The following is a 25,723-nucleotide window of genomic DNA, read 5'->3' on the forward strand; positions in this document are numbered from 1 at the left end:
CCCGTTCGCAGCAAATGGAAGTAAAGAGGTTCATTCCAGAATGAGATATGCACCATTTGAAAAAATTAATCCCTTCACTTACAAAAAGATTGGTGGTACTAAAACTAAAAAATACACATTATGGGTTTCCATTAAAGTTATGAGTCATCTTCAAACCTTTGCTTATAACATAGTTCTGGGTTATGGGATACAATCATGTGTTTTATCGCAAATCCCGAATGATGAATCTGAGGTAGCATTTTCCTTCTCACATGCATTTTGGAATGATATATACAGCATATATACATATAGTATAGGATATATTCACATATTCCTTCTCTGCTGGCTAGCTTCATTTTACCAGTGTCATGTTTCATGGGCAACAACAGAGAGATGGCGTGGCGTACTTATAAGTAAAGAGAAGTCAGGTGTGGGATGCTCACATGTGCTCATGTTTGTTTATTTTTTTTATTTTTTTTTTATTTTGTTGTTTTTTTTGTTTTTCTTTCTATTTCTGTATGAGTGATGTCTGCAAGTTCTAGAAGCTGCCGTGTACCGGAGTCAAATTCCTCATATGCATAGGCACACTTGGCCAATAAAGTTGATTCTGATTCTGATAAAAGAGATGCAACTAAAGCAAAACTAAAGGTCAGGAGACTAAAGAAATTCGGTATAGAAGATATTCCAAAATTAGGTTATCTGTGCATATAGGAATACCAGGTAGAATTGCTAAGTTGCCATGAGGGCACCACAAAACGGTTTATTTCCACAAGTCCACCCATCCATCCATCCATCCATCCATTATCCGAACCACTTATCCTCCTTTCAGGGTGGCGGGGATGCTGGAGCCTATCAGTGTTATCTACGGGCTTCGAGCTAAAATTAGAGTTAAATCTTAAACTTTGCAACTCCAGGTTCTGTTATCGTCTCTGCATTGTCTCATTGGTACACTTGAGGTGAATTACCACGCGGCGTAAATTCATCGTTCATCGTCAATAAAGATGAACTTCCTCGCCCCCAAGGAGCAGGATGAACAGGGCAGGGTTTTTCACATTGTAACTCCACAAATCACACCAACTCAGCGGCATGACCTCTCACCTCTAACCCTTAACCCTCACAGACACAACACCAGAGAATCTGTCAACCAAGCATTTTAGAAACCATTTAAATATATTGAAGGTGAAAAAAAATTCCCGTTGTCGTTCCTTTCAATAGCGTCATTGTGATGATCATGGCGAAACGTCATCATTGAACCTCTGATGAACTAACAGTGACTGGCAAAAGCCACCACAGTCATGCTGACTGATAAATCAACTCGCTAAAAGGTTTAAATGATTAGCAGCCTACGAAGATGGCTTAACCTCACGCCCCAACTAATGTTTTTTGCAAAGCTTAGTGATAGATGGGACTTTGCGTCAGTGAAAGACATGCCTAAGACTTATTATGTCTCGGTTGTCGTGGGGGTTTGTCAAAAAAGATTTAAAAAAGAAAAAGTAAAAAAGGGTAATGCTCTGGTGAAATCAGTTCCCTTTTTTATTTTGTTTCATTTTTTTCTAGGATGATATATGTACAGCAAGTGAATGTTGGCCAGCTGGCACTCTTACATTATAAGGTACATCTCCACCCAGACACACAACTGGATCAGTCTCCTCACAACCAAACCCCGAGCTCCTAAAAAAATAGTGTCCAACAATACAGAGAAAATATCCTGCGATTTCAAGTGATTCAGATCAATAAAAAGTCATAGTACAAAAAAAAAAATCCCTCCACCATAATGTTGCATCCTTCATGCATCATCACATTTAGAGGCAAAAGCCTTTCAACAACACATTTACTGGTAATATAAGTGTCCCAGAACCAATACCATCTCTTGTTGTGCCCCCCTAACCTATTCCCCCCTCACCCTTAACCTTTGACCCTTACCAAAACACCACATTAAAGTGCCTTTTCACATTAAAGCAGTCCATCGCCTGTCGTTTTCTCCTATCGGATGTGTGATCTACATTTAGGAGATAAGATACACATGTTTCTGCCAATCAAACTTCTTGGGCTCTCCTCCAAAGTCTGCTGAGCAGTCTGTTGTCACTCCCGGTTTCTCTTCCTGTCTTGGCCTATCGCTCTCTCTCTCGCTACTATTCTCTAGCTATGCACATCTACCTCTGGGAATCTCTCTGTCTCTGTCTCAGCCCGGATCGATCCCTTACATCCATCCCTCTTCTTGCTGAACATATCCAAATGCTGAACTTATTCCCTCAACTGGAATAACTCAGTCGTGCCTGGTGTAAAATTATCTTGAGGAATTGTTATCTATATTAACCTGAGGAAGAATACCCTCAGGAGTGCCTGGGTGGCGTAGCGGTCTATTTCGTTGCCTACCAACACGGGGATCCCGGTTCGAATCCCCATGTTGCCTCTGGCTTGGTCAGGCATCCCTACAACAGACAGAATTGGCCGTGTCTGGGGGTGGGAAGATGAATGTGGGTATGTGTCCTGGTTGCTGCACTAGGGCATCCTGTAGTCGGTCGGGGCACCTGTTCGGTGGGGAGGGGGAACTGGGGGGAATAGCATGATCATTCCACATGCTACGTCCCCCTGGCAAAACGCTTCAATGTCAGGTGAATAGAAGCAGCTGGCGACTCCACATGTATCGGATGAGGCATCCGGTAGTCTGCAGCCCTCTCCGGATCGGCAGAGGGGGTGGAGCAATGACCGGGAAGGCTCAGAAGAGCGGGGTAATTGGTTGGATACAATTGGGGAGAAAAAGGCGGGGAAAAATCCAAAGAAAAAATACCCTCAAAACACTTATAACACATGACTACTCATGAAAAGTACAGACCCAATAATATTCTCAGTGATTATGGGGAAATCAGAGCATTCTTCAGAAAAACATGTAATCAAATTATACACCTATTCTTTAAAAACTGACAGATTTTCTGCCCCTATATTGACTTGTGCAGCTTATTGAGCATAGTGCAGAAATCGCTCCGACCAGATGTGACGTCACTCTGTGGTCACTCTGTGGACATCCCAGCTGAAACAACGCGGCGATCTGAGCACATCAAAGTCATGACCCTGCCGGTTTACAGCTTTCTTGTGATTCTTCCACCTTTGAGGACGCACGTGGTGAAGCAGAGAGCATGCTTGGCATTAACTATCACCAGTTTCAACCTTATTTGCTGTTTGACGACAACATTTCTGTAGCAGAGAAGGGAACAGAGCCTAGCCGTGATAGACTTGGGCATTAGTCTGCAGTCTGTTGTGTTCATATCCGATGGTATCAAAACATTTCAACACATTTAGATTCTTTGAAAAGTTTTATATATTCTGCAAACTGCTACAGTGGGAAAACGTGTTGTCGACCACAGCTACTGCTTACATTGTGCTGAAATAGTCAGTGCTTTCATGAGGTCCCAGAACAAGACAGGTCCATTAATGTGTAACATCAGTGAAAAATACACTTTCTTATAGTTTCATGATGTAGGTATTGTTATAATGAGGGCCAATTCAAACTATACAACTTTTATTGCAAACAAGACTATAGCCTTCAAACCCAAATCCACTCATTACAACCATGCAACACAAGTGCCCAGATGCATGGCATAGGCTGCCATAAGCCTACATGAAAAATCACAAAGCAATGGCGATCCATTACCCAAAGTGGACGACCAAACCAATTTACGAGCAAACCAAGCTATTTACAGGCAAATCCTACAAACAAAAAAGGTTTAGGTGGTATGGACGTGTGGTTGTGTGTCTGGCTGGGGCGGGGGACTGACGTTATTATGTAATCTCGATTTTCCATGGGATAAGATTATTATATGGGTTTTTGTGTCAAGCTAAACATGCAAACTGTCCTTGCTACTTGGTCAAAGCTGCGGGAAGAAGAAATCCAGCACTATGGATTGGGAAAACTTGAGCTGCATTAAGGACTGACAGCAAACTACTTACATCGTGGTCTTATATTCAGCAGATCATCATTAAGTGCTGCACGCTTCAAAAACGGTCTGACTGAAGTCAGCGTTTACACTGCTTCAACGCAGCCGAGGGAGCACGCGTTTTGCTCACAAGATACAACTTGTCCGTGGCTTTAGGTCGACGACAGAAGTTTTGTGCGCTCCTCTGGAAATTGTTTTGAATGGACCCGTTTTGTTGTTTTGTTTACAGGTAATCATCCTACATTTATGCCTGCTGCAATTTGTTGGAACCTTGAGAGGCCAGGCAGTGTACTGCTTTGAGCTCCCATTCATAATGGAGAAGTTAATAGCTTGCGTGTCTCCGTTTCCAGAACTGTATGACAAGAAAATAAGACACACTAAAGAAGAAAAAGTCTTTTGCATGGTTGAAAGTAAACCTTCAAATGGACCTGTCAGGTTTGACACAAAGACGTTTTCTGAGTGAGTATAGAGTGATTTACCCACTGCTACTAGATAAAATGAAATAGCTGAGTGTGCTGGAGGGGTTTAACATTGTGCAGTGTAAAGCGGCACACATATCGCAAACACCCTAGTTTTACATGTGAATTCCCCCAAATTCTCTCAGAGCGTTCGTAGCTTAATGATGGTGACAATTTTCAACAGTCGCAGATTTTGATGTAACACGCTTGACCACACTAAACCGTATATGCATGAATGTCCCAGTGTGTGCACTATGTGTGCGCTACGTGTGTGCGTATTCATCTCAGAGAAACTGATCAACCTGTGATACAACTGTTCTATGTATGTGCCAGATAACAACCCAAAGTGATACAAAGTTTTTCTGGGACACTGATGGAGTACAAAGCGTGCACTCCTTGACCTTTTCCCATGCTATCGTAAATCCTCCCCCACTGTGGGCTTTGCATAGAGGAATCTCAGAGCCATGCCTTCCGACAGGCTGTCTTCCTGTCACCCTACTTGCACACAGAGCAACCTGGAGTGTCATAAATATGCTATTGTTTGTGCTTGTGTGCAAGTTTGTGCACATGCTTGTGCATGGGGAGGGGTGCAGTGTATTCACTGACACCTTTTTCTGTTGACTCTAGCCCTGGTGTGAGCTGACAAGCGCGCGCGCGCACACACACACACACACAAAATGAGGGTGAGGCTTTCATAAGATTCCAAGATAGTGTGTAAAGTAAATGGTCTCATTGAATAACATCCAGGTAAACTGTATGTCACTGTGTGCTGTAACAGACAGTGGAAAGAAAACCAAGTGTGTGTGTGTGTGTGTGTGTATGTGTGTGTGTGTGTGTATCTGCTATGTCGTTGTACAGTCATGCATAAGTGAGAGAGGTGAGAGAGAGTGCAACAGAGAATTGCAGAGAAACATGGTCCATCCCCAGGTGGGAGCAGGTAGTCTCTCCTCCTTACACGGTCTCTTCTCTTTCTGTCATATTACACTCAAATGTGAGCTGAACCGGTCATTCAAAATGTCAAAATGCGCACAGAGTAAAATTAACATAAGACATGGTACTTACAGTCTCTCGAGCAGTTTGAGGTCCTGGAAGGCTCCTCTTTCTATGACGCTGATCTGGTTGTCCTCCAGATGACTAAGAGAATCAGTGAGAGAGACAGAGAGAGAGATGGACAGTGGGACAGAGGGTGAAACAGGGGGGATGTAGAGAGATATAGAAAGAAAAGATGAAAAAAATAGGTGAAGAGAGAAAGCATGGAAGACAGATTTACAAAGGAGTCAATATCATTCTTGTACAACATGGAATTTAATTACACCACCAACATAAATCATATTTGAAATGAGTACATGATGACAAAGAAAAGCATGAGTGAGAGAAAAATAACATATGAATAAATGAAAAAATAGTGGCAGAGCAATAACCTTATGTAATTACAGAGAGCATGTCTTTAATGGAATCACTGTTGTATTCTATTGATAAACAAGTCAAGTCAATTTTATTTGTATAGCCCATTATCACAAATTACAAATGTGCCTCAGTGGGCTTAACTGTTTGTGAAACCACCGTGTAGTGAGTGGATTGCTCAAGGCAGAGCTTTTTTTTATTTGCTTTACTGAAACAGATTTTCCATGCTGGTGAGAAAATTCAAACTGTCAACCGTCTAGTCGCAAGCCTGGTTCTCTAGCCTCCGGGTCAGGGGTATCTGACCATGTAACGCAGAGAGCCATTTGTATGCTGGTGTTTGCCCTGATGCATGTGTTACCGGTCTCAAAAGGGAAGTGGCACCTGAACAAACAAACGGAAGTCCGACACATGCAGATGTGTGTGGAATGTTCTCGCTTTAATTAAACAGGTAAAATCAAATATGACAGGTACATATTTATGAGAAAGGCCTATTAATCAAAAAGCAATCTTAAATCATCAAACTTAAATATATTGGAAACAAACAAATATAGTGTAAAACATTAGCAGCCATTTGTCTCTCCTTTATCATCTACTACTACTTCCGGACGCTCCCGTTAGGGGTCGCCACAGCAGATCATCCATTTCCACCTCTTCCTGTCCTCCGCATCTTCCGCTGTCACACCCGCCACCTGCATGCGCTCTCTCACCAGTTGTCTCTCCTTTATCATGACGGCTACTTAATCACACACCTAAACACAGTAAGAATTAACCACACACCTGCATATTAGCAGCCTCATAATTTGTATGTGTCTCCTACTGAGCTACATGCGACCAAATGTCACCTGTATGCTGCGCCTCCGCTGGCCACACGGCACCCCGCGCCGGCCGCCGAGGAGGAAACGGAGCGCCGCCAGCTGCACCACAGTATACCAACCAGCCATACGAAAATGAAAATAATGCTCCCAAAACACCCAACATCCTATTTCTACAACGTACAGCTACACCATTCTGCCATGTAATGGCTAATTTCCCAGCACACTGCTACTTCGCTAGTAACACTGTTAGCTAGCTAGGATACTGAAATTAGTGTCTTAGCCCACTGAATAAACACATTTTCTTTACCGCGATCCACTTCACTTAACAGTTTCTCCACTCGCAACAACTTCTGAATTAGTCTGCGCATTGGATTACGTGAATGATTATAAGTGAGTTTCACAGTTTACGAACCTGAGCAAACAAACGGAAGTCCGACACGTGCGGATGTGTATGTAGAATGCGGGCGATTTTCTCACAATTCCTACCAATTTAACTAGAACCAGACCTTCCATTTGTGGGCGTAGTCTGCCATCTACAGGAGTAATTGTGTAATAGCACTTAAACTAGACCGCAGATCTAATCAGTGAATAATGAAAATGAATCTGGTAAGTAAATAAACATAAATTAAGAAAGGAAAACAAAAAAATGAAATAGAGGGGTGTCGGTTTTTATAACCCAATATTTTCCAGTCGTCTACACTCTCCTCTATTTTTTTAGATGTCTCCTGGCATCTACATAACTATGTCAGTGTCATACATCATTCTTTACGTCAGTGATCTAGTATGTCCATACAGGTACCATTTGCAACCAGGGGGCGTGATGGACACTTGGGTAAGTCACTAGATTTGCTGACACTTGATGAGCTTGAACTCGACTGACATGACTTTGTCTGTATATTGGTTGACTAAGTGCATCATAAGTCAACATTTTTCTTGGCCATACAGTCCTTGCAGATCTTCTTAGAGTCCTTGGTCCCTCATTATCATCAGCTTACTACTCCTGACAGACTTCTGTCTCTCTGTTTCTTCAGTAGCTGATTTAGTAACCTGCTCTAAAATAAAGTTGTCAGTCACAGAAAGGCCCAAAAAGTGTGAACTGTTTAAGCAGCAGATCAGGTACGTTGGCAGGATGGTTTCCAGAGAAGGCATTCATATTGACCCAAAAGACCTTGAAGCTGTCCTGCGACTGGAAGAGAAAGAACCAAAAACAGTAGGTGAAGTGAGAACCCTACTCGGATTCCTCAGCTACTACAGATCCTTCATTCAGGATTTTTCACGGTGGGCCAAGCCATTGTTTGAGCTCCTTCAACGTCCTGGTGAAGTGGCAGTAACATCAGCAGCAAAATCTAAAAGAGGGAAGAGCACAGGAAAGAAGGGAGACAAAGGGCAGCTTCCATCCAAAACGCCTATCAAGTGAACTTCCGAACATCAGGCCGTAGTGTCAAGGTTGGTGAACATGCTCACTCATCCACCAATACTGGCCTACCCAGACTTTGACCTCCGTTTGTCTTACATACCAATGCCTCCAACGAACATCTAGGTGCAGTTCTTTACCAACATCAGGGCGGCAAGTTGTGTGTAATAGCATACGGATTGAGAACTCTAAACCCCGCAGAACGCAACTACCATGTGGACTTGGGAAAACTTGAGTTTTTTAGTGCTCAAGTGGGCAATCTGTGACAAGATCAGAGACTATACTATGCACCAACTTTTATCGTATACACCAACAATCCATTGACCTATGTGTTGAGCTCAGCCAGACTTAACACTGCAGGGTGGCCCTTGGGTGGTGTGTTGGCCGATTTTCACTTCGATATTAGATATAGACCTGGCAAGGCAAATGCAGATGCGGACACCCTATCCCGAACGAGCCCCCAAAACGTTACCGGTCTCAAAAGGGAAGTGGCTCCTGAGCAAACAAATGGAAGTCCGACACATGCAGATGTGTAGACTGTTATCGCATTAATTAAACAGGTAAAATCAAATATGACAGGTAAGTGTTTATCAGAAAGGTCTATTAATCAATAAAAATAATCTTAAATTGTCAAACTTAAATGTACTAGCTATAAACAAATATATCATTTAAAACATTAGTAGCCATTTGTCTCCTTTATCATGAGAGTTATTTAATTGAACATACAAACGCATTAGAAATTAATCACACATAAATTAACCACACTCATACACGTTAGCAACCTCATGCTTTATATGTGTCTCCTATTGAGCTAAACGCAACCAAATGTCACGCTGTATGCTGCACCTCCGCTGGCCACACGCCACCCCGCGCCGGCCGCCGAGGAAACAGGGCCCAGCCAGCTGCACAACAGTATACCAACCAGCAATAAGAAAATGAAAATAATGCTCCCAAAACACTCAACATCCTATTTCTACAACTTACAACTAGCAGTGTTACTCTTTACGCGGCTCGCGAGACTTTGTTTTGCGCCTCATATAGATCCACTGATAACAACAAGAGCATAGCTATAACCTACTTCTATAGGTTCCGTTGGTGTCCTGTTTCAGCACATTGAAATGAATTATCCAGCAGATGGCAGCATACTGAAGATACGTCAAAGAACGTAGGCTACGTAACAGCGTGGGATCATGGGTAGACGTGTAGCCTATGTGTGTAGCTTTGTATTTGCAAAACGTTTTGCAAGCTCTGTGGCTCTTTGAGCAATGGTCTTACTCATAAGTGACTCTCCTAAGAAAATTAGCGAGTACCACTGAACTACAGCTACACCATTCTGCCATGCCATTTCCTAGCATACTTTCCTAGTTTGGTAGTAACGCTGTAACCGGTTATTTTCTTGCCCGGTGCGGGATTCGATACGAGGTGTACTGCACCACAAGGGGACATCACTAACCGCTCGGCTAAAGGGTCAGACCCGTTAGCTAAGGGGCTAGCTAACACTAGCTAGCATATTGAAATTAGTGCCTTACTAAATACATTTCTACCGCGATTCACTTCACTAAACAGTTTTGACATTCACTACAATAACTTCTGAATCAGTCTACGCACTGGATAACGTGCATGACTATAAATGAGTTTCACAGTTTACGAAGCTGAGCCAACAAATGTAAGTCCGACACATGCAGATATGTGTGGAAACGAACAAAAAACCTTCCATTTGTGGGCGTAGTCCGCCATCCACAGGACCAGCTGTGTAATAGCACCTAAACTAGACTGCAGATCTATTCAGTGAATAGTGAAAATGAATATGTTAAGTAAATAAACGTAAATTAAGAAGGAAAGGAAAATAAAAAATGAAAAACAGGGGCGTCTGTTTTTTTTATAGCCCAATATTTTCCAGTCCTCTACACATGCTCAATAATCCAGATAAGGACATCCCAAAAAGGTGAATCAGTTCATCTGGATACGTTTATTGAGAGAGAAACGTTTCATCACTCATCTAAGTGACCTCTTCAGTCTCAGCTGACTGCAGGTATCCCCACCCTTATAAACAGCACAGTGGCATAACGACCATATGCAGACTGCGGTGAGTTACAATAGCCATGTGTACTATTCACTGAGGGTTGGGGAATGTTTGCAATCACAGCATTGTAAGATGGCGACAGATGTACTCTTAGCCACCCTCGATTCAGGGACAATTGTCCCTCTTCACGTAGATGACCTATGCAGATTTTTTGTTCCAACCCAACAGTATGCCAATTTTTTATTAGATAACACACCTTCAACCAGACAAGAGAGGACTACAAATCAATGACATCAACTGATGTGATGTTGAGTTTGAGATAAAAAAGAGAAAACAAAAAGAGAAAACTCCGAGGCCGGTGCATAGAGAAACGAGGCATTTGCTGCGTTTGAGCGAGAGGGAGATAGAGGAACATCCAGGGAGTGATTCATATTTTTGTTTTAAATTGTCTGTATAAACAAGCAATCAGCATATTGAACAAATTGGACGCGAATGAATCAGACACGACCAATAGTTTAAGTAATGCAGCGTTTCACAAATGTCACAATCTGGCAAGCCAGCACAAACAATTAACATCCCTCTTCTATCTCTCAATGGATATCTGTCCCTTTCCTCTTCTCCTGTTCCAATGTTGTTGTTAGCGTAAAGCGCTTCTCCCTGCATCGTGTGTTGCCATGTTTTGGGAGCAATCTAGGGTTTTCCAGATGCCAGAGAGAGGGGGAGAGAGGGAGGGAGAGAGAGAGAGAGAGAGAGAGAGAGAGAGCATCGCCGCACATTTGTTTATTTGGATTTTCTGTCAGAAGATGTTAAGAGTGACATCTGAGGGGGTAGAACAGGGTGGTGTAGAGGGACAAGGAAAGACAGAGAGCGAGAGAGAGAGAGAGAGAGAGAGAGAGAGAGAGAGAGAGAGAGAGAGAGAGAGAGAGAGAGAGAGAGAGAGAGAGAGAGAGAGAGAGAGAGAGAGAGAGAGAGAGGGCCAAGGAAGAAGACAGGACAGCTAAGACAGTGGATGGAAGGGGGAGAGCAAGGGGAATAGAGGGATGACAGGCAAGTGTAAGGGGAGAGGGAGAGGGAGGGAGGGGAAAACATGAAGGAGAAGACGAGGGACACAACAGAAGGTGGGAGGAAAGGAAGAATGGGGAAATAACGAGAAAAAGAGACAGAGAGGAAGCGAGAGAGACACCCGGCCCCGGAATGACAGTGACTAATGGAGTGGGAGACACTGAGGAAGACTGACAGCGAGAGCCAAGGCAAATGAAAAGAGCAGTATCAAACCAGATAGGGACGCCGAGACGTTGTCTGGCCTGCCATGTGGACTTGGACTTGTTTTGGCATGGCCTCCACTGTGAATATTCCCTCAAAGAAAATGTTTAGACGTGGGGCTGTATTTCAGCCATTAATCCACAACTTGTCATATCGTTTAGTCGAACGCACAGAGACACAGACACTATGTCGGACACAAAGACTGAAACTGAGGCGTGGTTGGAGGATGTCAGATGCCACACACACAGGCGTACACGCACACGACTGTAAACATACAGGCAGATGCATGCAAACCGGTAGTGAAGAGATAGGCATGCACAAAAAACTGCATGGATGGACATGGCTGCATGGGCACACATACACACACGTACACACACACACACACACACACACACACACACACACACACACACACACACACATGTACTTACACAAATATATATTTGTGTAAGTAAAAGCAAAGCAAAAACACACAATGATACACACAGGCATAGACACATAGACACACAGACACACATGCGCACACACTCCTGATTCCAATCCCTTGGCTGTGAGTTTGAGACAAGCTTAATCTGGCATGTTTATTTCTGTGTAATTACATTTTTTTCTCCTTCTTGATAAAAGGCATAGCCCATGACCCCTGAAGTATGCTCTAAATCAAGACATAACTCTGTGTAAGTATCCGACGTTACTCGTCCAAATGAGGGCTCAACCGCATGCTGATTTATTGAATGAAGTTTATAAAGGCTGGAGCTCCAAAGCCAAACACATGGTGCTGGGAGTCAGTGTTGGCATATCCTTAGGATGAGGTATTGTTTTTATATTGGTGCATATCAGGCATTAGTCATAGAGAGGGACCGCCAGAGAGAGAGAGACAGATACAGAGAGACAGAGAGAGAATGTAAAGAAAGTGAGGGGAGGATGTATTGATTTCACCTGTTCGGGGCGTTCCCTTAGGCCTCTGACACGGTCTTCATTTGACAGTGTAAGAAAAAGCATCGTGACGTGACACCACATCTCAGCTGGCTCGACGGCGAACCCCTTTAAACAAACCGAGGGAAGGCTTCGGGGAATATTAAATTCACCTGTTATTTGAACAGCAGAACCTCCGGCCCTGCCAGAGGTACCCTATCGAAGACACGTTTTCACCAGATCTTTCATCTTCCTTGCGTCCTTCAAAGACGCAATTCTGCAAGAGTCTGGAAAAAATCTCTCGCAAATGTGACGCTCAGTTTATGGCGTATGCGGGATGAGGCAGGGATGTCCATGTTGACTAAATTATCTTCCAATCCATCCTAAGAAGTCTTCATCCAGACAGCTGCCAGAGGATTGATACCGCGACAATGACATTTCACTGTCCTTCGTATGAAAACGCTGTCCGGCCTCCCACTCTGCAGGGACGCCGGACCGCAGAAACAGCGGCAAACCAGCTGACAAACCCATTGACTCCTTCTGAACGGACACCTCAGCAGGCTGGATGCTAACCTGCACCATGTGGCTGGATAACGGCCTCTGTGGCCTTTGGGTCACCCTGCCGACCATCTGTGCGAAAGGCGGAGGAGGATCATTCTTGAACGTTCAATCAGATTAGGGGCAGGTATGTTACTCTCCGATGGTGAGATTGTGGGATTATCAGATCACTGGAAGACCCATTAACAAATGCTGAGGTTGTAAATAAACACCGAGGTACAAATGCTTTTTATCCACGGCGATTAGCTAACTGTGGGAGGATTGTTGGGAACCCTATACTGAACGTTCCCAGGGTTATCAGGCTAAAACGAGAGCCCCCGGGAATCCCAGAGACACGTCCTTCGCAGTCAGCCTGGGTGTGTGCGCGAGAGAGAGAGAAACAAAGGATCTGAGAGATTGTATAAAGCGCATTGTTGTGGAAATGCAATGGTGCCCCCGCATATTTCTTTCCCCGAAAAGAACAGTAACAAACCTGTGGGTGTGTGTGTGTGTGGGGGGGGGGCGCGTGTGCGTGCATATGTGTGTGAGCGCGCGAGCTTTGCCAGACGATAGTTCCCAAGCTATCTCCTCCCCATTCCTTTAAGAACATTTAAAGTAGGGAAATGTCACAGAAGTTTATAACCAAACCACATGAAACGGGCTGCAGGCCACACACACACACACAGACACACACACACCGGAACACGTCTTTCTCTTTCCTTCACACACGCACTTGCCCCCCCCCCACTTTTTTTGTTTGTTTTGTTTTGTTACAAACAGATTGCCACACACCAATCATAAGCTCTCATGCACGCACGCACGGGTTTCCTCGCGCTACTTCTTGCTCGCTCCCCCGACCCTAACCCCACACGTTGCACTTCTTCGGCGGAACGAGCAGGAGAAACTCCTCCGTTAAGTTTGGATTCCTCCATTAAAGTTCGGATAAACGTATTGATAAGACCCACACAAATGAACGCAGTCACAGACACCTGATACAGTCACGCACAGATGTGCACTTAAGCACACACATACACGCATCGTCCACACATGCAGGTGGACTCACGATCATGTATATAAGGGCGTAAAAACACACACATTCACACAGCGCCTCTTTGCACTCCTCTGCGTAGCTTTTGCTTGCAGTGTATTTTTATCTGTCGGTCTGGTTTAAACAGAATCTGGGTGAGGAGGGAAACAGCACGCAGCCAGCGGTGATTATAGTTATTACCTCCCTTACGCACGCACACGCGGGCGCGCACACACGCACGCACACATAAAATCATATACACACGTTCGCTACTTGTCACACACTCGTCGTTACTCGTGCGATCTGTCTTGCACGCTCAGCTACTCTCCCTCCCCGTCAGTCATTTCACTTTCTTATGTGAACACACGCGCGGGCGCACGCGCTCACACGCATGCATACAATCAAATTTGGGCCACGACCTTGACGCCCGTATCGGTACTGTAAAATAAATCCTGAAGAGACACCAACTGATTTTAATGTGTGACAACGAAACGTTAGTCAGGTATCAGCAAGCAATATTGAGGATTATTGTACATACCATTGTGGGTATATGTCAAAATGTGTGTGTTCTGTTTGTAATAAACGCTCCGATACCGCAGACAGAGCGGACTAGAGAGCACAGCGCCGTGGCAAGAAAACTAGATCACTGACACTTTTACGACAACTCTGGTGCGTTTATATGCTGTTAATGACACCTTGAATTGTTCATTTAAAGAAATTATAAGTGTCTTGCCGTTTATCTCTGGCAGAGACATTGCCGCTCAAATATTTCATGACTTAAATATTCAGCACTCTCTTACCGCTGCTCGGAGACCAGGGGAGGCTATTTCACATCCTCTGCAGTTCCAGTCAAATTATGTTTCCTTGTACTGTTTAGTATTAACGTCGACTCATTATTTCTCCATTGTAAATAGCGAGCAATTACAACGTTTCTGCCCTCCATACTCTGCTCTCCCCTACCATCCGCACACATCTTGAAGTCATGTTGCTCACTTAACTATTGGGAGTGTTGCTCCTTGTTACTGGCATGTCAGCTCACTATAACTCTGTTATTTAACCTAGTAAATATTCAGTAATTAGGACATTATACTCTCCCGGGACAGGACACCTTGCATTCTCTCTCGCCCTGAAATCCCCCATTAGGGTGGGAAAGTTTATTTTATAGAGACTGTTTCCCCTATAGCCATATACAGACCTATTAGGTAAATATAGCATTAGTTTAATCGCTCCAGCATGGCGGTTTGTTTGCTAATGGCATTCCTTGTAAGGAGAAGAATATGGGTCACAACAGGCGGAATAATGAGCAGAGAGCAGTACAGACACACAAGGAGGTGTCTTGTTTGTCGTGGGCTTCAATGAAAGAAAGAAAAGAAGAAAGCTGCTTCATTTTTGCCATTGTACAGTTGTTTGGTTACAGCAACTTTGTTCTCTGCACTATTGTATAGGAGCAGTGGGCAGCTGCAGCACCCGGGGACCAGCTCCAGTTCTTCTTTCCATTACCTTGCTCAGGGGCACAGACAGTATTAACCCTAACATGGATGCCTTTTTCATGGTGGGAAGAAAGTGGAGCATCCCAGAGGAAACCCACGCACACACGGAGAGAACATGCAAACTCCACACAGAAAGGAGCCGGGATGACCTGGGGTTCGAACCCAAGACCTTCTTGCTGTGAGGCAATAGTGCTAACCAGTGGGCCACCGTGCCACCCAGAATGACTAGTGTTGCTCAAACTATGAGCAACTGTCTGACTGCAAAGACAATCACATGAGCAAAACACAACATCTCTGAGATGATGACATGCTCACAACACAACAAATCAATTTACAAGTTCAGATTAAGCTCGCCAAGAATGCAGACTTGCATCATGTGGAACAGAATAGGGCTGTAGTGTACTGGGAAATGAATTGCTCATGGTGCCAGCACGATGACTATAGGCTGAATCTAATGAGAGTCACCATATAAATGGGTGGCAGCTGGTCTTAAACTACAGGCTGAATTATCAAGCACTGAGGTCCCATCATTAGCAGAGTAGGTAACGTAAGTCTCTGGTTGACGGGTTTTTAGAGCCTGGTTTGTCATTTCCAAGGAATACAATGCCTGATGCGATGATTATTATAGACATACTAATACAACTGAAATCATTTGTGCCATGCAGTGAAAGAAAGAAAGAAAGAAAGAACGAAAGAAAGAAAGAAAGAATGAATGAGCGAGAGAAACAAGAAGGAGGCAGTACTCACAGAATTCGGAGGTTCTTAATGCCAGAGAAGTCCACCTTAGTGATTCTGGTGATGTTGTTTCTGTTCAAATCCCTGGAGAGAGAACGGAGGACATAAAAGCAGGTTAGATATGGATACCGTTTGCTGCAGTGTCTTATTTTTATTCAACTTTTTTTTATGTTAAGAGATGAAAATTAAATGAATAAACAAGAATTGGTGTGTGTGTGTATGTGTGTGTGTGTGTGTGTGTGTATGGGTAGAGTAGAGCACACAGGCAAACAAATAAATCCCCATAAATGCCCCTGCAGATATTTCATGAATGTACACTATGCTATGTGCGTCGTGGTTTGCAGGCAGATCGAGTCATTAGTGGCTCATCTAGGCAACAAGGAAATTCGGTGCCCATTAACTCCAATTTTCCATCAAGGGCTGCACACTCATTCCAGAGAGGCCTTTTCCAGACCTACCTTAATCCGTACATGATCTCTAATCATAATTGTGATGCCGATTTGTGGCATTGCCCAGCTAATTTTAATCTCCTATAATGCGTGCACTAATTGGCCATCCACATGTTGTACACTTGGGCTAATTGTACTTGACACAACACGCACTCTCGGCGATGATGTGATTACTAATCAGTGCTTTAAAATACCCGATAACTGTTGACTCTCGTTACAGGTTGCTTTGGACAAAAGCGTCTGCTAAGTGAGAAAATGTAAAATCTAATTGATCAATTAACCTCTCTCTCCTCTTAAATATGCCCTTGCATTTGAGCAGAAAGGGAAGCCATGCACCAAACAAGGCTGTGGACTATGTGATGTGACTGGGAACGCAGAAAACAAGTTTCAACTGTGGTGTTAATGCTAAAATTGATGAATGGGCTTTGCTTGAAAGGAGGACTGAATTGAAAATTGGTCTTGTTAATGCAGTACTTTCTGGGATTAGAAATAAACCATACGCAGTCCAAGAGAACATTAGATTCCCCTTGTGTCATTCCTTAAGTGCCTAAACGTTGATACAGACACAAATCTGCATACATACAGTATATACATCAACCTAATTAGATACACAATCCTGCATCTATTCACATATAGACACTTGCATACATCCAAATACATACACAGTCTCATATACACCTGATTACACATGCACGCCTGCATGCATAAATGCATGCTTTCCTTTATGCATGCATGGGTGGCAACACTAATACAAACTGCAGCTTCTGCTTCTGTTAATAGTTGAGAAGCAAATTTCTCAGTAAAAATCAAGACAAAAATAGAGAGGAAAAAAAAAAAGAAAAATTAAAAAGTGGGCTGAAATTATTTTTCCTTTCCATCATCATAGCTTAAAAGCTTATCAAGTTTCCTGGCTGTCATTCAATCTGTTTTAACTAGGACTGCACAATGTATACATACCACAATTTGAAATGACTGACTGTGTGAGTGCTTCCTCATGTGTGTGTGTGTTCCATTCATATGTGGATGCTGTTTATTGAAACGCTATCGCACTGGAGGAATGAGAGCAAGAAAACACACACAAACACACACGAGGGCAAGGAGAAACACTCCCAGGGAAAAACACACACACCATTTTTTCATCATTAATATAAATGCACACGCACGCACACACACACACACACTTATCCCTCTCTCCCAAATAGAGCTTTCCCTTTTCCTCTTGCACACACACACACACACACACACACACACACACACACACACACACACACACACACACACATCAGTGCACACAGACGGGGCCTGTGTATGTGTGTTTTTCATAATACACCTAAACATTTATAAATCTGATTTAAGACCATATTAGGTTTCAAAAGGTTTCCCCAGGCTGCCATGGCAGACCACTAATAGGAGCCATACCCCACGAAGGAGAAGGATAGCACAGGGTAGGATAGAGTAGGAGAGGGTAGGGTAGGGTAGGGTAGGGTAGGGTAGGGTGGGAATAGAACTGAACTGAACAAAGAAGAATAGAATAGAATAGAATAGAATAGAATAGAATAGAGCCTTGCAAAGCATTGATGAGGTCATCAAAGTTTTTGTGTAAAGGTAAAGTAAAGGTTTTGTGTCTTCTTTCCAAAGTACAAGTAGGGATAGTGTCCACACACACGCGCACACGCGCGCCGCGCGCGCACGCACACACACACACACACACATACACATACAACCCTGTAAAGGACAAAATGGGTATGGATGGATGATGGATGGATGGATGGATGGATGGCTATGAGCACATAACGCAAAGAGGAGAAGAGAGAACACAACCATTCTTTACTTTTTCATGATTCCCTCCATCTATTCTACCGGGAGGAACCCCCACTCTCTCCATCCTCTCCACTCTCTTTCCTCCCTCTACTCTTCATCACTCATCTGTTTGTTCTCCAGTCATATGTAATGTTTCTTCACCCCCCCATCATGTTCTCGCCATCTCTCTCTTAATCTTGCCTCTTTCAGTCCCCCCCCCCTCTCTTTCTCTCTCCATCCCAATCGCTCCAGAATCTATCTTTCACAGGCGGCTTTTGCTCTCGTATTTCCAGCCCTTTTCTCCGCTTTTCCTTTTCTCTTCATCCCTCTATGATCTCCCCCAACACAGCCCCCACCCGCCACCCCCCGCCAATCTCCCCTGTCTTATCTTTCACTTTTTCATGGTTGACTTAACCCTTTTTTTTCTTCTTTCCTTTCCTCTGTTTCTCTCTGCCCATAATCTAGCCTCTTTTATCTCGATCTTTTGCTCTCAGTTGGCTACATTTTTCTCCCCTGTCTTCCTCCTCTCTCTCCCTCTCTCTCTCTCTCCTCTAATCCATCCATCCTTATCTCCATCTTCCTCTTGTTCGCAGTGGAAACTTCTGGCCTCACCAGGGAAACTGCTCTGGAGCCAAACAAACACTTGAAGATAGCGGGGCCGCCCGCCGGTACGGACGGTGTTACCCCGTCTAACGTCCCGGCCTCCAACCACAAATCCTCCCACATGTGCCAGGCGAGGAGGGACATGAGCAGCTGCATGAATTAAAACGACATTACAGGCCGCGGGAGTAAAAAAACGGGATTACGGTAATCACATATTACCGATAAATGGCCGTGAGACAGATTACGGATAACATTTAGAGGTACGATAACGGCAGTACCAACACCAGCAGTAGGGCCGCTGGACTATCGCCGAGATGACGGTGAAATAAACTACTCCTTACTGGAAAACATGGGGGATGTTACTGCTCAGCATAACGTGTGAAAACGCAGCAACATCTAGCTGAGAAAATAAACAAGCGCAGGATTTGAATGACATCAACGTAGGAGGCTGCAGTTTACACACACCTGGCCCATTAAAGCCACAGACACGCAGCCAGCTGTAAAGAATCACTCAGCAATGTGTTGCGCTGAGCGGCTGCTAGTCAGAAAATTAACAAGTGGCTTTAGTGCAGTCCACTGCCCATTGTTTCTTTCCATTACCAAGAAAGATACGTTGTGGGTGTGTGTGTGTGTGTGTGTGTGTGTGTGTGTGTGTGAATGGATAAGGTGGGAATGCAAACAGCAGGTGGTCTGGGAATTATAATACCCATCTATCCACACATGCATGCACAAAAAGAAGCACAGAAACACACATACTACATGTGCATATATTCGCATACACACACACAAACACACACACACACACATACACACACAGAAAAGTTCACACGAGCATGAGCACATTAAAGGTTACCAACACACCCATACGCTAATGCATGCACACATGCAGACATGCACACACACACACACACACACACACACACACACACACACACACACACACACACACACACACACACAGTAGCACAGAAGTGCCACCCCACTTCACCTCACCCAGACCACTGAAACCAGTGAACCTTATAGTCTGGCTGCCTTAGGCTGACAGACTGTTTGACTTTAAACTCTAAAATGCATGTGTGCTAGTACACACACAAACCCATATGCGTGCACCCACACACACACACACACACACACACACACACACACACACACACACACACACACACACACACACACACACACACACACAGGCTAATTCACTTAGAGCAGATCTTTATTAGCTGCATACTAGAGAGACAGAAAAAGTATATTGGGCAGGAATGTTACACAAATGACAGATCAAGTGACAAACGAGTCCTCAAGGGCCCCCTTTATTGAAAGGGAGCCCTGACTGCCCCTGCAGTAAATGACAAAAAGCTCTGAAAATACAGATTGTGAGGAGTGAAAAAATGGTTATCTAGATGGTTATTTGGCTCTGGGTCAAACAGCTCTCTCTCTCTTTCTTTCTCTCTCTCTCTCTCTCTCTCTCTCTCTCTCTCTCTCTCTCTCTCTCTCTCTCTCTCTCTCATTTTCCCCCTCCTCTCTTTTTTTTCCCACCTACTCTGGGATTGAGGTAAAGGGCTGATCACAACTACATAGTTTTTTTCTCTGCTCTGTCAGTCTCTTTCTGTTTCCCAGACCTCTACTCCGTCTCTCTCTCTCCTCTATCTGTACCTCCCTATCTCTCCATCCTTTTCCTTTCTTTTATCCTTTGTTTTCAGTCCAACGCTTCGTTTCACAATGCATTCGTTTCCTGCCCTAATCTCTCGCTATTTTCCCGTAAAGCCATCGAGACCCACTACTTTTTCTCACTCTTTTGTTCTTGACCTCCCCCTCCTCGCGCCTGCCTCTCTCTCTCTCTCTCTCTCTCTCTCTCTCTCTCTCTCTCTCTCTCTCTCTCTCTCTCTCTCTCTCTCTCTCTCTCTCTCTCTCTCTCTCTCTCTCATTCTCCTTCCTCTGTCGCTTGCTTCATCTCAGATAGGTATGCTCCATTTCGTCCTGAAAACCTGCTAGTTACGCTAGGAATCCTAATTGCCTTCTTCCTCCCTCTCTGACTCCACATTCTGCAGACTGTCATCTGTCACCATATGGGGTTGTAAGGGAGCAGGGGAGGGTGGTGGACAGGTTGCTTTAAACAGTGACATCCAGTCCAGCTCCTAACTGAGATGTACAGACATCCGATCAGTTCAGCTACGGTTGCGTGATATGATGCATATTGCCGCACCCCTTGTTCACACTTGTGTTGGAGGCATTGCTCTCAGGTGGAGGATGTATGTAGCGCTGTATCATTGCATCTCAGTCGTTTTTCATTATGTGTCACTCAGTGGATGCAAGTGGGTTAAGTTTTTTGTTACCACAAATCTCGTTGCCACAAATTCGCCAGTAAAACCCAAATTGGTTGTGTTTTACTGGCGAGTTAAACATGCTGTGAATGTTGGTTGTAATATTATCTATCAATAAAACTGATAAAACTGCTGTGCTATTCAGTGATAACTATGTCTGATCTAGTTTGTCCAGTTTGCTAGCCATTTGAAGTTACTTGGCAAACATTTGTACAGTTGCAAGCTAGCCGCTAGCTTAGCCCATTGGTTTCCATTGAAATTATGTTAACAATGCAAACAAACCACCTCAGGGAAGGAAAGGGTCATTTGAGGAACTTCCATGTCCAAAAACAGGGAGCAGTATATGGTTGTTTTTTTTTTCCAATGAGTGCCTGTGTTTCTACGAGGGAAAAGCAGACAGTTCAGGATTCATGATCACACTGATCCAAACAAAATTATTTTTACAAGCCCTGCAAATAGCTAATAGGCTTACTGCTACTGCAGATGAATAATTTCCCTTTAAAATGCTACATATATCAATTTTAGTAAAGGTTATTTGATGCATATTGTTGTCTGTAATTATATAAATAGTCCCAGAGGAGCTTAGAGTTTCAAGTTCAACATTATTTTCCATTAAGGGTAACCCTGATCATTCAAAAGGAATGACATTATGTCCAGCCTCTCTTTTTTTATTGTCTTATCGTAATTATTCACTTTGCCTTGCATGACCTCATAAGAGATTTTAAACTTTTTTTCCCTTGCCTCTTTCACTCATAAAAAACCCACACACACTCTCTCTATCACTCTCTCTTTCTCTCTCTCTCCTCTCTTTTCCTCCATGCATTGAGATATGATGAAAGTGTAGGGAAAAACTATGACATGTGAGTTACTTTTGTGGCGAGATTACAAAGACTTTAAAACTAGTGTTGAAGATAACCTGATCTCTGTTTTGAACTGAAATCATGCAGTTCATGTTGGTTATTGCTAAATTTCAGAGCAGTTAATGATGACATTCAAAGGTTAACAAGATTTATCATATCCATGTTACTGCTTGCCATAAACGTACTGTCAACAAGACCCTATTGTTGTAAATGGTTTTAAAACAGTTGGTCATTTGGTCTCCTGTAAGACCATGAAGTGCTGCGTTTAGTTGCTGTCAAAGTGATTTAAAGGGGAACCAGCCTCCTTCCTCTACAGATCAGCTCCCTGGGAGCCACAGTGGTCATCACAAGGACTGGTCAAACACACACACACACACACACACACACACACACACACACACACACACACACACACACACACACACACACACACACACACACAAACTTTTTTGTTATGAGAACCCATCATTGACTACATTCCCTTACCCTAACCTTAACCTAATCCTAATTCTAACCTTAACTCTAAATCAAAGTCCTACCCCTAAAATAAACCCCTAAAAAAGTGAGGACCAGCCAAATTTTGCAAAAATGTCACTCCCATTGCAACAGCAACCTCATTCTAATGGTTAAAAACTCAAATTGGTTCTCACAAAGACAGAAGTACAAGAACATACATACACAGTCACACACATACACACACATGCTCTTGACGACCCAGGCCACGGGGCAATGTGTTATTTTTGGTAGGACCAGCCAGTGGGCCAGCCCTACAAACGCGAATATTCCTAACTGACTGACTGACTGACTGAGTGATCTTGTTTAGATTGGGCCACTGGATCAGGTAATCAACAACTCCACTGAAGTTACATGACTAGTTGGCCGAGCGCCCAAAGACTAACAATCACTCTGACAAAACACTCACTGGCAAATTCACAAATGGATTGCGCAGCATTTGAGACCTGCACAAATAACAACCTGCACAAATAAGACAAAAAAACAAACAAACACGTAATTCTCAAAGCACCCACAAAGGGTGAAATGCGCCCCTAACTGCGCTGCCAAGCAAACAGTGTCTCGGTGCTCCCTTGCTATTTGTATGTATTTACATTAGATAATATGCCTACATTTGGTGCAAAATTGGTCCCTTTCTATGTAAATGCATTGCACAACACCGGCGTTAGTAGCCATATGCAGTCAGAGTGAAAATGATTAGCGTCTTCAGAGAGTTGGTGGTGACTGATGCCAAGACTTTCCAGTGCTCTTGGCAGCAGTGACTGCAGCCAGGAGAAGGCATCGTCATGCCAGGCGTGCTCATGAGCGGATATTTCACAGGAGAATATCACTCTTTGATTTAACCGAGATCGAAATCATTCCCAGGTACAGGTTGCCAGGTGTAACAATTCTTGCTATACTTGATGACATCAAGGATGACATTGAACCTGCCTACTGTGTTCTTGGCACAAAGCCACCATTTATACTTTGCCACATGGATAATTGCTATCAGACACAAAACAAGGGAAAATTGCACTCGGCTGCAAAACTTTATGGGTGCGTTTGCGCTGTAATATCATTTGCTCAATATCTTTTGAGAATCGAACCTTGAGATGGGGCAGATAGCGGTTGCAAGTGATGCACAATTCATGGTGCCATCAGTGGCCACAATCAATTCTTTGTGAATTCACCTGTCAATACAGAGTCTTAGAAAAACGAGAGACATCCGCACATAAAAACAGATGAAAGAAGAGGGGAATTAAGTATACTTACTATTAAATTAAGTTTTCTTTCAAATCAAACATCCCAAGATATGAGTGGAAAGTATTGTTCTTACAACTCCATTTATGGCCTTTTTTTTTCACTCAGACGTCGCTTAACCATGTCATGTGATAAGCTACTTCAGTACACTTTAGCAACAAATATTACTGGGACCACTACAGAAAATTGCAGATGAATATTTAATATCCAGGAATTCGCATTATAGACGCTACCACTGACTAGCCCTGTAACAAATTGGCCACAATTTCAAACATTGACCATACACCATCCAGCAAGATACTAGGTTTTGACCTAGTCTTGTTTTAAGTCATGAGAAGAGATGGTTTCTCTCTCTCTCTTCTCACTCTATCTATCTCTCTATCTCTCTATCTATCTGTCTGTCTGTCTGTCACCTTTCCACCTCCCTCCCAGTGTGTTTTCCAGCAACACCATTAGCTTCAAACACACTACAGGGATGAACCATCCTTGGATTGTGAATTAAAATTAGGGTTCAAATTTACGATTCCTCTGTCATTGGCTAACCTATTACATAATCACTTAGTCTTATCAACAAATTTTTAAAGCACTAATCAAAACAATAAGATAAAATAAAATAGAATAAAATAAAACAAAATAAATTCTAGCGGAGCTAAGTCGAAAATGACTACCACACATACACAAATATGCAAAATGTGTGCAGACAGCCATTACATTTAGACCCCCAAGTCATTTACACAGCAGGGGTAAACACTTCTCTGGTGCAAACAACAGCAACCAACAAATACATCTGTATCAAAGACAAAAGGTTTGCCTTGTGGAAATAGTTTTACTGCTGTTACTATGACAGCAAACACGGAGACATCGATCCCTCTCTCTTCCTCTTGCAGGAGGACGTCTTGAAGCGTGCCTTCAACTCATACGCTAAACCAAATGAAAACCCTCGGCTCACATTCTGACACCTGGAAAAAGAGGAGAGGAGAGCAGGCGAAGGGATGAGATGAGCGGAGCGGAGGGATACGAGAGCAGTGAAAGATTTAGGGAAAAAAAAGGAGGGAAAAAAATCGGGTGAGAAGAGTTGAGAGGACCAGGGGATCTGACAGCATGGATGCTTTCACCACTTCATTAGGTGTGTTATTTGCTATGCTTACAGATGCCTCTGAAGATCATCCACGCTGAAGGACAGCCAACTTCCCCCTGAACCACAAGGATGTCTGTGACTCATCAGCACTGCAGCTCTCTCTCTCTCTCTCTCTCTCTCTCTCTCTCTCTCTCTCTCTCTCTCTCTCTCTCTCTCTCTCTCTCTCTCTCTCTCTCTCTCTCTCTCTCTCTCTCTCTCTCTCTCTCTCTCGCTCGCTCATTGCCTTCCATACTGTTCTCAGTTTCACATCCTCAGCTTTGCTTGTTCTCACTTTGTCTTGTCTGTGCTCTTCCTGCGCCCCCTCCTCTCAGTGCATGCCCTTATCAAATCCGTCTTTCATCCTCCCTCTCTCTCTCGCTATCTTTCTTCAATTAATATGTGAATCACTTCTGTGATGGAAAATGAAGGAGTGACTTTTTGTTCATATTGTTAGAAAGATGTCACGTTTCTTGTTTGTTTAATGTCTGTTTCTTGTTTAATAAAGACGTTTTAAAACTCAAACTCTCTCTCTCTCTCTCACATGCAGTGCCTTCCATACTGTTCTGTTTGTCATCCTCAGCTTTGCTCTTTCTCACTTTGTCTTGTCTGTCCTCCTCCTGTGCCCCCTCTTCTCACTGCATGCCCTTATCAACCCCCTGTCTTCCATTCTCATTCTCTCTCTCTCTCTCTCTCTCTCTCTCTCTCTCTCGCTCTCTCTCTCTCGCTCCTAATTATCCAAGTCAAATTCAAGGCCTCCAGGCCTCGGGAAATTCATTGCTTGGTGTCACTGTTGATGTCCATGTGCAATTCTCTGACGGCATCCTGCAGG

General features: G+C 43.6%; 1 protein-coding gene across 1 annotated transcript in view; it reads right to left on the reverse strand.

Annotated features, from left to right (window-relative positions):
• LOC130110441 (slit homolog 3 protein-like) overlaps positions 1-25,723 on the reverse strand; it is a 39,687-nt gene that overhangs the window by 1,019 nt on the left and 12,945 nt on the right. Inside the window, 2 exon segments of the mRNA XM_056277550.1 lie at positions 5,435-5,506; positions 16,005-16,076. Coding sequence (XP_056133525.1) covers positions 5,435-5,506; positions 16,005-16,076 — 144 coding nt within the window.

The sequence above is a fragment of the Lampris incognitus genome, chromosome 1, assembly GCF_029633865.1.
Source record: "Lampris incognitus isolate fLamInc1 chromosome 1, fLamInc1.hap2, whole genome shotgun sequence".
Taxonomy (NCBI): Eukaryota; Metazoa; Chordata; class Actinopteri; order Lampriformes; family Lampridae; genus Lampris; species Lampris incognitus.